Source organism: Loxodonta africana, chromosome 16 (assembly GCF_030014295.1).
Source record: "Loxodonta africana isolate mLoxAfr1 chromosome 16, mLoxAfr1.hap2, whole genome shotgun sequence".
Taxonomy (NCBI): Eukaryota; Metazoa; Chordata; class Mammalia; order Proboscidea; family Elephantidae; genus Loxodonta; species Loxodonta africana.
The window spans coordinates 6389685-6404584 of NC_087357.1; the positions used below are offsets into that span (position 1 = coordinate 6389685).

A 14900-nucleotide genomic window follows, 5' to 3' on the forward strand; every position below is an offset into this window, starting at 1 on the left:
TTAAGTATATTTAACCACAATTTTTTTTTTTTTAGAAAATAAAACAAGACTTGAAAAGTATACATCAATATCACTCATCTCACTAACTGGTTTTTTGTGGAAAATAGTTACTTTTCATAAAAATATCCTAAAATATAATTTATTGTTGTTAAAATGAATTAATAAGTATCTTCAAATTCCTTAGTGTTGACTTCTAATATGGTAAATATTGATAGCTAACATAAGCTCTTTGGGATGCCCAATATGCTTTGAGTGCAAAAGGCTCCGAAGCCAAACCACCTGGGAGCCGCTGACATGGTGGAGAGAGCCCTGAGTCCTGGCCCCCACTCCACCTGTTATCCTTACTCCTCAGAGTTTGGGGTCCTTTTAGTGACCTAATCCCCCTCCCCCAATTGTAAACTTGAGAAAGAACAGAAGAGCACACCCATGTTCTCCAACTGGTGTCCAGAGCTTGACCAAACAAACATGAGGGTCCCTGTCTACCATTATAGGAAGATATTCATTTCCCAATATTTTCTCAATGGTTTTCATCACCAAAGAATAACTGACACATTTGAATTACAGTGTTTGCAAAGATTACTGAATATACCATGGACTGCAAGAATGAACAAATCTGTCTTGGAAGAAGTACAGCTAGAATGCTCCATAGAAGCAAGGATAGTGAGACCTCATCTCACATACTTTGGACATATTATCAGAAGGGATCAGTCCCTGGAGAAGAACATCACACTTGGTAAAGTAGAGGGTCAGCAAAAAAGAAGACCCTCAGAGAGATGAACTGACACAGCGGCTGCAATAGTGGGCTCAAACATAAAAATGATTTTGAGGATGGCACAGGACCACTCAGTGTTTTGTTCTGTTGTACATGAGGTCACCATGACTGAGAATCCACTCAGTGGCATCTGACGACAACAATCCCCTCCACCACCTCCACCTATACAAACTTCTCTGCAAATATCTGATAAATTTCCCTAGGAGACTTCCTCATTAAGCTCCACTGCAGACCAATACACCACTACAGCTTGGATTTGAGGGGAAGGGGGCCCTTTGTCACGGCAAGTCAGTATACGAATACAATTTCATGTGAAAACATTTAAAATACATTAGATTTTTGGTCAAGATAAAGATTGAAAAAAATCAAGCTATCTATTCTAATTGGGTTCCCATGGTAACTGTACAATTGGGTTTTTCAATACAACCCCCCAAAGGCCCAATGCATACTTGTAAAATATACTTCAAAGAGCCTGAACTGTTTTTACATTGCAGCACTCCCAGGAAGATCAATGACTATACGTCCCCACCCTCACCATTAGCGGCAGGATAGCGGCAGGAGATGTTAACACCATTTGCCATATTAACATAAGTCATGTAAGGAACACTCAGATCACAATAATTATATCAAACTAATCATACACTTCAGGTTTGTCAAACAGGTTCTGGGTAACAACCCAATACAACCGCTGTCACAGAGTCAAGTTCACAGAATGCCAGAAATGGAGCCCAGCTATGGGCCGAGCCATTATACCTCTTCTATTGATTTCAAGGATAAACAGAATCAATCATTAATAATTACATTATAAGATGACCCTCAAGGTTAATCATACTCTTAGAGACTCTCACTGTGGAATTAAACAACGAACCGAGCTGTGCTGATAAATACATAAATAAAAGAGCACACACTTTAAATATTTAGCTCGATGTAAAACATGACGCATTGTCTGGCGGCAGACTCTGGCTTCACCAGCAGGGACCTCGCATGTTCCTCCCGTTGCAATGTGGCTGCCCCAGCAGGATTCTAGAGACAGGATACTAGCCTGCTCTGCAAGGGCCACCGAGGGCCAGGGCCAGGGCTCGGTAAGATCCACTTGGTGAAAGCTCACAAGTCAAGTTTTCTCTGCAACAATCCTAAAAACCTCCGGGGAGCTGCAGGTCCATAACCCATGGTAGGAACTGGTGACTTGGGCAGAAGGCAACGTAACCACTTCCCACCTGTCTTACTTCCCCCACTGTATGTAGTCAAGGCAGCTCCGACTCACGGGGACCTTAAGTACAACAGAATGAAACGTCATCTGGTCCTTTGCCATCTTCACCATCATCGGTAAGTTTGGGTCCATTGTTGCGGCTACTGTGTCAACCCATCTCACAGAGTGTGTCCTCATTTTCTTCGTCTCTACTTTGTGAAACATGGTGTCCCTTACACATTTCTCCTGATGATGTGTAAGCAAAGTAAGCAAGTCAAAGTTTTGCCATCCTCGCTTCTAAGCAGCATTCTGGTTGTACGCCTTCTAAGACTGATTTGTTCGTCCTTGGTATAGTCAATATTCTTCACCAATACTACAGTTCGAATGCATCAAGTCTTCTGTCTTTCTTTTTCACTATGCATGAGAGGAGACTGAAAAGACCATGTCTTGGGCCAGGTGCAACTCAGTCATCGAAGAAACATCTTCGCTTTTTTAAGATTTTAAAGAGGTCTTTTGCGGCAGATTTGCCCAATGTAATATGTTCCTGACTACTACTTCCTTGGACGCTGACTGTTGATCATGCTAGCCAATTTGGTGCAGGTGTGGGCCAGCAGCCTTCCAGAGAGAATGCCTTTTTAGATCCCCAACTCAACAGAGATCTCCAAAAACAGCGACACTGTAGCACAAAAAGTAGCAAACTGCCTGGCTCTTAGAATTCTAGCTGGTGTCCCACAGAAGGGCCACAAGCTGTTCCTTGATCTAGGCAGTATTAGAGGCTGCACTGACTGATCTCCAGAAAACAACCAGTCCACCAACCCACCCACCAACTCACCTACCAACCCACCAACTCACCCACCAGCCCACCAACTCACCCACGGACTCATCCACCAACCCACCAACCAGCCCATCAACCCACCCACCAACCCACCAACTCACCCACCAACCCATCCTCACCAGCATTTCCCCATCCCTCCCAGGTGTTGAAGGACCAGGCAGCCAGCCCTTGACCCATTCTCTCCTCCCTCCCTCTCTTGTCCCCATCAGGGGGCCTGGCTGCCTCCATAGCTTATGAGAACATGTCCATCAAGTGCCAAGATGACGTCCACCTGCCCTGTGGGTGTCTCTGGCCTTGCCTGCCGTATCTCATTCCTGCAACCAAAAGGGTCCGTGGTAATAAGATTTAGGTTTCTGTTTGTTCTCCATTTTCTTTCACTCTTGACTTATATAACACCACGCCTTTTGGGGTGCTAAGAACCGAACCTTAAAACAGTGCTATGACTTTTCAACACCTGAGTTACAAAGCTATCCTCATCCTCAAATTCCAACTTCATACACAAACCCCTATTGAGCTCGATGCCTGTGAAATGTGCTCCTCGGTACCCCACTGCTGCTCAGTGGGCTTTCCTGGATATAATGGATTGAATTGTGTCCCCCCAAAATATGTGTCAATTTGGTTAGGCCATGTGTGGCTGTCCTGCATTTTGTGATTTTCCTATGTGTTATAAATCATGATCTTTGCCTGTGGTTAAAAATGATTTGGGTGGGATGTAACACCCTTACTCAGGGCACAACCCTGATCCAATGTAAAGGGAGTTTCCCTGGGGTGTGGCCTGTACCACCTTTTGTGTCTCAAGAGATGAAAGGAAAGGGAAGCAAGCAGAGAGTTGGGGACTTCATACCACCAAGAGCAGTTCCAGGAGCAGAGCGCGTCCTTTGGACCTGAGGTTCCTGCGCATCTCAATGCTCCCAAACCAACGGAAGACTGATACATCACAAGGACCCTCCTCCAGAGTGGACAGAGAGAGAAAGCCTTCCCCTGGAGCTGATGCCCTAAATTCAGACTTCTAGACTACTGGACTGTGAGAAAATAAATTTCTCTTCGTTAAAGCCATCCACTTGTGGTATTTCTGTTATAGCAGCACTAGATGACTAAGACACTGGGTCTCCCTTCATCCAGTAGGGGCCACATGCCAGGCCTCAAAGAGCTTACCACATGGAGGTCCAGCATCAAGATATGTCAGACAACTTGGGTAGGAGATAAAACCAAGCCAAGTACAATCGGCCCTGATGGAAGATGGAGGTTACGGGGCTGAAGCAGAGGGTGACCAGTCTTCCTGCTGTACAGAGAATTTCCCACTGCCAGCACAGAAAGTCCTGCATCCAGAGCACTGCTGGTCACTGAAAGGCTCATGGAGAGCCAGTCCTCCTGCTGGGCAGAAAAAGACTGCAGTGGTTACCACGGCCAAAAGAATGAGGAGTATCGATTTTAAAAATATTAACAATTTTAGAATCCCTCAGCTGCTAAACAAGAGGTTGGAGGTCCACTCAGACTTGAACCTACAATCTTTCAGTTAGCACCTCAGAAGAAAGGCCTAGAGATCTACTTGCAAAAAATCAGCCATAGAAAACCCAATGGAGCACAATTCTACTCTAACACAGCTGGGATTTCCAGGAGCTGGAGTTGATTCAATGACAACTGGATTTTGGTTTAAATTCATTTTAGAATCTGCACATTCATTCTGCAGCCCTGGTGGTACAGTGGTTAGGAGCTCAGCTGTTAACCAAAAGGTCAGGAGTTCTAGTCTACCAGCTGCTCCTTGGAAGCCCTACAAGGCAGTTCTACTCTGTCCCATCAGGTCGCTGTGAGTCGGAATCAACTCAGTGGCAATAGGTTTGCTTTACGGGTTTTACCTATTCATTCATTCTTGCAACATCAAGAAGATAGCCAGACCCATGAGGGTTCAATTACTGGGGCTGTGGCCTCTTCCTTTTCTCGAGCACCTGCCCCTCGGAGTGGGCTTGGCCCAGAGACGGATGGCCAAGGTCAGTGCATGGACCACGTTCATCAGAAAAGCGCCGGCAGAGTCTCGCATCCATCTGACCCAACAGCTTGATCTGACGCTAGCACGTGGCAGCAGGCAGAAATTTCTATGCACAATAAAGAATAGCACACAAGAGCTTTTTTGAGGAGAGCTAGCTAAATTCTGGAACTTTGGGAAATACAAGATACCTTGTCCCTTCATAGCCTATTAGTCGAGGGTCCTTCCACTTGAGTGCCAAGTCCTACCAATCGGAGCAGCTGCATAGAGTCCGACTCCTATCGGGTATGGAGCCAACGGTGTTACACACATTATTGTTTGATTCCCCGTCATTCAATAAACGTGGTGCCCAGGAATGTGGCCAGGATTTCAATAAGGGACAACTGTGAGGACAACAGAGCTTCCTCCTGCTACATTTCCCCTACTGAGTCTAGCTTTAATCACTACTAGCTTTTACCAAGGAGTCCCTCAGTTGTGCAAACAGTTAATGTGTTCGCTGTTAACCAACGGGCTGGTGGTTTGAGTCTATCCAGAGATGCCTCATAAGAAAGGCCTGGCAATCTACTGAAAAATCAGCCATTGAAAATCCTATGGAGCACAGATCTACTCTGACACACATGGGGTCGCCATGAGTCTGAGTCGACTCAGAGATAACCGGGTTTTCCGGTTTTCTTTACCTTTTACCAAAGCCTGCAAAGTCAGGTGGGGAAATAACCTCATCCTGACTACATTCCAGCTCAGTCCATCCTTCTGTCCTTCCAGCACACCAACCTCGAGAACACCCCAGGATCACCCAGGACCACCACCAGAATGCTCTTCTCCCATACCTTCCCATACAGGCCCATCCCTCAGCATTCCAGTCTCCACCCAAAAGCCCTTTCTCAGAGGTGCCTTCTCCAACCATCCTCAACCACCCAACACTGCCTGGCTTTCTACCTCAGTTTCTCTTCTTGACAGTGGGCCCAGGCCTGTCTCCCCAGTTGTAATGGGGGCTTCTTGAAGACCTGGCCTGTCTCACACACTGCTGTAAGCCAACGCCTCGGCGAGAGCCTGACCTGGAGGGTCCTCAGGAAGCAGTTGCTGGTCCACCGACCACTACGGGGGTAACCGTACATCATCACCCTGCTCTAACATGCCCAGAGGCCAACCCGCCAGCTGAGGCACCGTGCACCCTTTATCTAAGGAAATTCAGCACACACTTTATTTTTAATTTGCATTCTGATGTGGCTACACACCTAATGCTCGACGGTTTTATTCTAAGGATTCTAGCGCTCCTTGCAGGAAGTGCAGGTTGCCCCCCATGGAGGACAGGCTGGGGTGGGGAGCGCTGTTAACGAGCCCCTTTCCTGCCCGCTGACATCTCTGCCCAGATGAGCAGTTAAAACCAGGCAGTCTCCCTGCTTCAGAGCCCCAATGCCAGGCAAGGCAGAAAGCGTGGCTCTACCCTTCCACAGCCAGGTGCTCTCTCAGACTCCCCAGCCAGGCTTCTCACGCGGACAGAAAGCGAAGGCACCGTGCCCCTGCCTCCATCTCCTAGGGTGAATGGTTCCACAGGCCTTTCACAACTACATCCCCATCGCACTGCACACCACACAGTCAGAAGCCCTAGGGACTGACCCCGCAAGGTCTCGGGGGGCCGTCCCCTTCCTGCCCTCCCTCTCCTGCCTGCCTTCCTCCTCCCCCAGTTACCCCACATCACCCGAGTCACCATCTACAGAGCAGCAATGTTCTGTATCCTCACATGCAAAGCTGCAAAGGCTCCACGGCTCACAGGGAGTGAAATACCCCCTCTCAGCATGGCATTTGGGGTGCTCCATGGGCCAGCCCCCGTCTTAACTTTTCCAGCCTTCTTTTCTGGCCCCACACACAACTCACCCTAAACTACAGACAGGGCCAGAGTCCAGGCTCCCACTGCTCTGCCTGGAATGGCCTGCTCACCTTATAAGCCACGCTGGGACTCGGGTGGGTCCTGGCCCTGGAGCTCCCCACATCCCTCTGTTGCTGGGTGTGTGAGGACACCCGCCTCCTCCCCCTCTGGCACAGGGTCCCTGCTCCCACGTCATACTCACTACATTTGGCCCTCTGCTATGTTACCTGAGCTGGATGGCTTGTCCTTCTCACAATGCCAAGGTCACTTAGTCACAATTGGTGCTCAGATAACTTGAGCTAAGGTAGACAGAGAGATGGACAGCTGCCCTCAAGCTGACTCTGACTCACGGTGACCCTCTGTACTACAGAAGGAAACGTTGCCTGGTCCTGCATCATCCTCACAATCACCGCCATGGTCAAGTCCATCATTGCAGCTGCTGCACCAGCCCATCTCACCGAGGGCCTCCCTCACCCTCACTGGCCCTTCTTCCCCAAACGTGATGTCCCCCTCCAGCGACAGACCCCTCCTGACGACATGCCCGAAGCACGTAAGTCAGACAGCACTCTGTTGTGCACCCACAGGTTCTCATTAGATAATGTTTGGAAGCAGATCGCCAGGTCTTCCTTCCTAGTCATCTCAGTCTGGGAGCTTTGCTGTAACCTGTCCCCCAAGAATGACGCTTCCGGTATTTGAATTACCGATGACACAGCTTCCAGCATCTCATAAACCACCACAGTATGACACACTTACAGACAGACAGTAAAAACGAACATAAAGGTACATATTTATGCTCCATCTTTCTCCCAAAAGGATTTCAAGCAGCTTCTCAGCTTCACCTTTGTACAGGCACCACGGCAAAGAGGTTGAAAGCCTGCACTGGGTGATTAGATAAACCTGGTTGAAGACAAAACTCTGTCGCCTCTCCCTGCGTGCCCTGGGCAAGTACTCCATGGGTTCCAGGTTCCTCGTATGCAAAACAAAGATGCTACCAGCATATTTCTCATGGGGTGACCGTGAGGACTGGGAAAGGAGCTCTATGTAAAGAACAATCACAGAGCCTGACGCACGACAAGCCCTCCACGAACACCGTGGTTCTCATGAACACCATGATTCTCACTGTCATCATGCTGGCAGGAATCTTCCACAACTTCAGTAACTCCACCAGGATGGACCTATATGAGGATAAAGAGACACCCAGAAACAAGGACCATTTCCACACACACACAAATTGTTGTAGATTTTCTATCTCTGATAAGCCCCACCTCACGGACCGTGTTTCCCCGGTGTCTGTGGTAGGAGCAGTCACACATGAGAAATTCTCTCATGCGACGGCATCGTTGCTGGTTCCTGGCCACTGCACGGTGTCACATTCCATTTCTGGTACTTCAGGGAGTTCTTTCATCTAGCAGACTATTAACGTCAAAGCTCCTGGAGACAGTGGCTCTGGGCTGTTGGAGACTGACAAGTGGCCACGGGGCCGTGCGAGGCAAACGTGTCATGTGGCTCCCAGAGGCATGTCATGTCTGAACTTAGAGAACACTGCCCCCTGAGCAGGACCCACCCTGAGGCCAGGCACTTCAGCAGCTCCCAGGAACATCCACTGTGAAAAATGAGATCCAGGCAGCAGGGCACCCAGCACCCTCATGGACACAGGGGATTTAGGCAATCTCACAAGCCAGCATGAAGCCACACCACGCTCCAGACCCAATGGAGGTCTGTGATCGGCTGGTGTCAGACATGTTGGGAGCGGAACACCACAGCAGGGACCCCCATCTCATTCCTGTCTGCACCAAGAAGGGCTTTGTGACCCTGAGCTAGCAGAAGTCAACTGTCGCAGTAATTCAGCACTGGCCATGCCGGTGTTGTCTCACAACAGACTTCGGGCTGGGTATATGGTTTCCCGGTTTTTGGAGAAATCAAGGCTAAGAAAGGTTAACTAACTACTGAAGGGCACGGGCAGTAACTGGTGGAATCAAGTCTACATGGAAGCCGTCTGTCTCTTAACCGCCATACTATTCTGCCTTCACTTCTGTGTAATGCCTAAAACCAGACTCTGATCGCACTAGAGGACAACAAGGGTTCTGGATAGTTCCTTCCCTCTTTCCACTTTTCTCTTTCTCTGAGGCTGCAGTTCCAAATACTGGTTTCTCTCCACATAGTAGGGCAGCGGTGGCTCAGCAGTAGAATTCTCACCTTCCACATGGGAAATCCGGGTTCGATTCCCAGCCAATACACCTCACGCACAGCCAGCACCCATCTGTCAGTGGAGCCTTGCCTGCTGCAATGACACTGAACAGGTTTCAGCAGAGTTTCCTGATTAAGACAGACTAGGAAGAAAGGCCTGGAGACCTACTTTCAAAAATTAGCTAATGAAAACCCTGTGGAGCACAACGGTCCAACCCAGGACCAACCATGGGGACGGTACAGGACGGGGCAGTGTTTCGTTCCGTTGTGCTGGGGCTGCTGTGAGTCGGGGCCACCTTGATGGCAGCTAACAACAATAACAGTGTCCAAAATAATCACACTTACGATTTCACACACTTACACATATCCAGGTAGACAGAGTAAGTGCAGCCCTCCCCATCCAGTAGACAAGGAGGTGGGGCTCAGGGCTCTAACACCTGCCCAAAGTCACCTAACAAGCAGGTGACCTAGCCAGGACCACCCCCACAGCTCCTCCCCCACACAACTCTGGCACCTACAAAATAAAAACTCAACTCCGCTCCACAAAAACACAGTCAGTTGTGTGTTTGAAAGTTAACCCTCACTGGAGACCATGAAAAGGCTTCTATCCAGGAAGAAAAGCAATACAAGCAACTCAAAAGGAAATACATGCGAAATAGAATACAGCTGTCCGTGCTAAATGGCTCTTTGCAAAACCAGTGACAAAGTTTTGGTAATATCTGCATCTTTTCTCAAAACCACAGAAGCGAAAACTATCAGGCTATGATAACACATTAGGTTTGCATTTCCAAGAGACTCGCAAGTCTCTAAGGAGTTACAAAACCACACAGAGACCCCGACACAGGGGCACTGAGAACAACGCCCACTGCGACACCACTTGTCTCAGCTGGGGAGCACCACCTCTCAGCTGATCCTAAGGACTTCCCTAAAAAAAAAAAGCAGTTGCCATGGAGCCAACTCCAACCCATGGTGACCCCATGTGTGTCACAGCAGAACTATACTATGCTCCCTAGGTTGTCAAAGTTGTGATTTTTCTGAAGTAGATCACCAGGCCTTTTGTCCAAGGCACCTCTGGGTGGACTCAAACCACCAGCCTTTTGGTTAGCAGCTGAGCGTGTTACCCATTTCCACCACCCAGGGACTGAAAACACTGGCAGGAGAGCTGAAATCAGAAGGCAGCATCCTTGGTCCCACGTTTAGGTCTTTTGATTGGGTAGTAAAATGACGCTAAAAGTTAAAAACAAATGAGAAATAGCTCCTACTTACTCATTAAATTTCAATATTTTAATGCCCTGCCCGTATTTTGCCCTGAGATTTGTCCCTTTTTGTCCTACTAGGTATCTTCTGAACAACCAGCGCCGGAATCATCCAACCTGTCGACAGGGGAGGAGTTTTCAAAACCACTGTCCATATGACTCAATTTGCCAGTAAAAACTGCCACCAGAGCTGTGCTTGCAGAAAAATGTCCATAAATGCATTATTGCAACTGGCAGATCGATGTCTATAATAAAAACAAATAGATTTAACAAGTGCTTGCTTTTACGAGTTGAGTCATTGGTGGACAACGCATTCAGCTTCACCCCTGGACTTCAGGGAACGGGCAATCGAGCCTGGTCTGGAGACACTGCTGACTTCACAAGTGTTCCTGGTAGGAAATTATTCTAACAAGGAAATTTTAGGAGTAGGAGAGTGAACATATGAGGCCTTTATGGCTCGCTCACAATTCCTCTCATTACATACTTGCACATACACACAAGGACAAATTTAACAACCATAAGGAAATGTTTTTGTAGAATCTGAGCTGGTTTTACAGCAGCTGCACCACAGGCCAAATGAGTTTTCTGCAGTTGTGGGTAAGGAGGGCGTGAGGCCTCCCTGGAGACCCTCACTCCACTGCTAAGCCACCAATCTAGTTGAAAACAACTTGTGGTGTTAAAAACAAGTTTCAGCATTCAACATGTGGCCAAGGGTGTCACCCGTGCGTCAGTAGCCCCTGGGGCACCCTATTCATTTAGCTATTTGGCTGGAGCAGACCATGGGAGGGTGACTGCCACAGAGGGCTCAACTTCCCAGGATCCCAAGCACTTCGGCGAGGCACGGTTTGTGACCCGTTTGCACGTGGCCCACATAGGACGGAGACACGGATTCCTTGAAAGGTTACAAAAATTATTTATTCCTCTTATTAAACCAGAAAACCCAAACTCGTTGCCTTTGAGTTGATTCTGACTCATGGTACCCCATGTGTTAGGGAAAAGAACTGCTCCATGGGGTTTTCTTGGCTGTAATCTTTACGGAAGCAGATGGCCAGGCCTCTCTTCCGTGGTGCCACTGGGTAGGTTCAAACCCCCACCGTGTGCACCACCCACGGGCCTCTTCCTCTTCTTAGACAACTCATTTTAATAGTTTCAAGGAGTCGTTCTCTTCACACAAGGCCAATACATGGTTTCCCCAAACCTCATAGCCCTCCAATGTTAGCTCTCTATTACTGTTCACTTTTTTAAGTCAAAAGAAAACTAGACTTGCTCCACTGACCAGGAGACATGCCACAAAATGCTGTGTAGTCCACACCACTGGGTCTCAAACATTCAACCACCTGTGCCTAAGCCAGGGCTGCAGCGCTTACAGAGTGGGAAAACCCACCTCATGCACAGCTCAACTTGCCTCAGGAAACCACACACGCTAAGCTTCCACTGAGAACGGACCAGCAGGCTAATTCATTTATCAGTAGCATAAACACACAGGCCAAGTGTGGCACCGCCCTCCAATCACACTGAGTCTCCCCACTGTGATGCCATGATTTCTAAGTCTCTGATCTTAACACATCAGCTTTTGTTTAAATGTTATCCTTTGTAATAATATTCTGGTTAAGGACCAAGCTATTTCAGTGAGCAGCTGTATCGAAAGCTCCCCATCCCAGGAAACAGCGCCAGTGAGGCCATGGGCAGAAGCCCAAGCAGCTCAGGGGACTTTCAGACCCTGGGCCTCTCACCAGATAAGCCTGCAGTGACCAGAGACCCAGCAGGAAGTCTAAGGCCTCAGGAAGTACACAACTCTGAGGTGGACAAGGGAGTTACGTGGGGTCAGAACTGAAGTGAGAAAACAACCCAAGAGTAATGTTAACAGACAACCAGAGGAAGACAACTCAGACAACACTGTTTTGCTTCCACTCTTTTCTATTGCTGAGAATGTACCATAAACTAGAAGGAGAGCTGACACCCACAAAGGGAAGGTTAGAGAGAAATGTCTTGGTGGTTTGAGTCACTGGCTACTAAATGTTTGTCCTGGGCAAGATAAAAAAATAACAATTTTTTATGTTTGATCTTAAACAAAAACACATATTTAGAAGAAATAGTTTTGGTTTCTAGAGAACAGGAATGGAGGAGGGGCCCGAGGTAGCACAGGGAACCCATTCTTCCTCAAACCTTCCTTCCCATCCCTCCCCTCCCCACGTGGGGGATAGGCTGGGTGGTGATGGGGGCACCTGAGAAGGAAGCCAACCGCAGGGAGCAAGGGTCTGAGTGGAAGGCCCAGGTGAGGCCCAACACATATCAAAGTAAGACCAAAAAGAAGAGCCACACCCTGTCTCTCAGAGGAAAACAGAGGTTTGCGAACCTCCGCAGTTTGAACAAGAGTAAGACAGTGTGTGCCTGGGGCTTTGTTCCTTTAAACCTTGCTTTCTAACAGTGAGGAAACTGGTGGTATAGTGGTTAAGTGCTACGGCTGCTCACCAAAGGGTCAGCAGTTCAAATCCACCAGGCACTTCTTGGAAACTCTACGGGGCAGCTCTATTCTGTCCTATAGGGTCCCTATGAGTCGGAATTGACTCGATGGCCCTGGGTTTTAGGTTTTTTTTTTTTTTGGCTCTCTAACAGTGATGCCTTTTGAAGGCTGCATTTAATAATGTTAGTTAACCATAGCTATCGTAATCCAATGTAACTATTGTAGGGTGCTGTTGTACCTATGGAAACCCTGGTGGCACAGTGGTTAAGTGCTATGGCTGCTAACCAAGAGGTTGGCAGTTCAAATCCACCAGGCACTCCTTGGAAACTCTATTGGGCAGTTCTACTCTGTCCTATATGGTCGCTATGAGTCGGAATCGACTCGACGGCTATGGGTTTGGTTTTTTTTTTTTTTTTTTACTGTACCTATGAGTGGGAATCGACTGGACTGTGAGGGGTTTGGTTTGGGTTTTTATTGTACCTTAGTAAATTTCTGTACTGAAGCCTGGCTCCTCCAATCCCCAGACAATAACAGATTCCACTCTACCATTCAAAAATTCAAAGTCTAAGTCCAGACAAAGACCCCAAGAAGAAATGAAACACCTGACAGAACAAGGCCAAGTTTCCTTGGCTTCTTGCAGCCTCTAGAGCCTAGTGGAAGCTGACCAGGTGTGAACTAAACTCGTTGCTGTCAAGTCGATTCCAACTCTTAGAGACCCTACAGGGCAGAGTGGAACTGCCGCACCGTGTTTCCAAGGCTGTAATCTTTACAAAAGGCTGCCACATCTTTCTCCCGAGGAGCAGCTGGTGGGTTGGAACCACCGAGCTTCGGGTTAGCAGCTGAGCACTTTACCACTGCACCACCAGGGCTCCTTAACTCCTTCATAGGCCCAGACAAATTTCCTAATAGTGGTAACTACCCTGATAATGCCTTCTGAATTAATACAATATTAGCTATCACGGAGGGGGTGCTTCTGACATTGTTTCCTTGAAATCGTCTGACCCCCACAATGTGTAAAACTTGCTCTTCTTTACCCTCTCCTCCCCCGGTGTTGTGTCTACTGAGGGGCTGTGCGGATATAACAGGACCATCATCCCATTGTCCCTGTGGGAACAGGGAGATGACAAGGACGGCCTGACTTAACAGATAATGGAAAAGTTGACATTTGGGCTCATATTCAACTAACCAACTCTTGACTATTTTCAGTAGCTTTATGGCCTGCAACAAGCAGCTGTGGAGATCCCTTTCTGGACAAAGCAGCGTCCCCTGTGACCGTCCACCCAGCCAAGCAAAAGCTGTACAAAAACACATGCAATCTGCCTGCCAGGACAGAGTCAGCTCTGGAGCAGAGGCGCTGAGAGCAAAGCCCACCTGAGATTTCAGAAAATGACGAACCCCCCGACTGAGGAATGTATAGTTTAGAACTCTCTCTGTATTATTACCGACCTGGGACTCGGGTGCCGGCGTAAATGGCTCTCAGGCGCCACTTGCTTACTCTCAGTGTTTATGGGTGCAATTAGGGCCTAATGTATACAAACGCCAGCCAGGATAACCAGGAGGACCCCAGAACTGGCTCCTCCTCCCGCCCTCCTCAAACCAGACAGAAATTGGGAGTCTGCTGAAGGCGTGCTGCGGAAGAAGGTCTGGAGAGCGGAGCCCAGAGGCCTGGGCCTGGCTGAGCGTCGAAGATGTCAGCCAACTGGAGGTGAGGGGGCGACCACGACCCCCGCGCCAGGCCACTGTCACCGCAGCCCAACGTGGTCCACGAGCCCCAGGCCCGGGGGAAGGCTATGCACACCTGGGCACACCTGGGTCACACCTGGGCACATCTGGGGTGGGTACTGGGTGGGAATGGGGCACCCCCAGCCCCGACGGCGAGGGGCGGGCGCCCACAGGCCCACTCGGGGCTGCGACTGTCCCACGGGGTCCAGACGCCCAGTCTCCCGAGGGAGAGCCCCGAGCTTTGCCGGGCGCGGCGACCGAGACACTCACCGCGCTGCCAAAGGCGCCAACCATAAGAGCCGCGCACGCTGAACGCACACCGTACAAACAACGCAAAGAGCTGGCTGCCTGGGCACGTCCGGGGCGCGGGGCGGGGCGGGAGGCGGAGCCGGGGCGCGCGGGGCAGGGGCGGGGCCGAGGACGCGCGGGAAGCGGGCCGTGAGCACGGGGGCGGGGCCGGAGCGCGGGGCGGGGCCGAGGCGGGGTCTGGGCGGGGCCGGGGCGCGTCCTTCCTGCCGGCGAGCGCACGGCTCTGGGGCGGCCTCGTTCTGCCCAGCCCCGCTCTGCGCAGTCTCGCTGTAAGCCCGCCGCCCCGGCCCGCCGGGCCTCCGCAGGCTCCAGGAC

At 49.5% G+C, this 14900-nt stretch overlaps 1 protein-coding gene across 2 annotated transcripts in view; it reads right to left on the bottom strand.

Moving 5' to 3' along the window:
- The window catches only part of MGMT (O-6-methylguanine-DNA methyltransferase), a 282155-nt gene extending 267541 nt beyond the window's left edge, over positions 1-14614 (bottom strand). Inside the window, exon 1 of one of the 2 annotated variants that reach the window (XM_064269180.1) lies at positions 14547-14614. Coding sequence is in view for 1 of the 2 variants with exons in the window: in XM_010599243.3 (XP_010597545.1) it covers positions 3952-3956 (5 nt within the window). In the remaining variant the exon portion in view is untranslated. Of the gene's footprint in view, positions 1-3951; positions 4141-14546 lie in introns of those variants that run through there. The other variant, XM_010599243.3, reaches the window with a different exon arrangement.
- Positions 14615-14900: the final 286 nt, after the last annotated feature.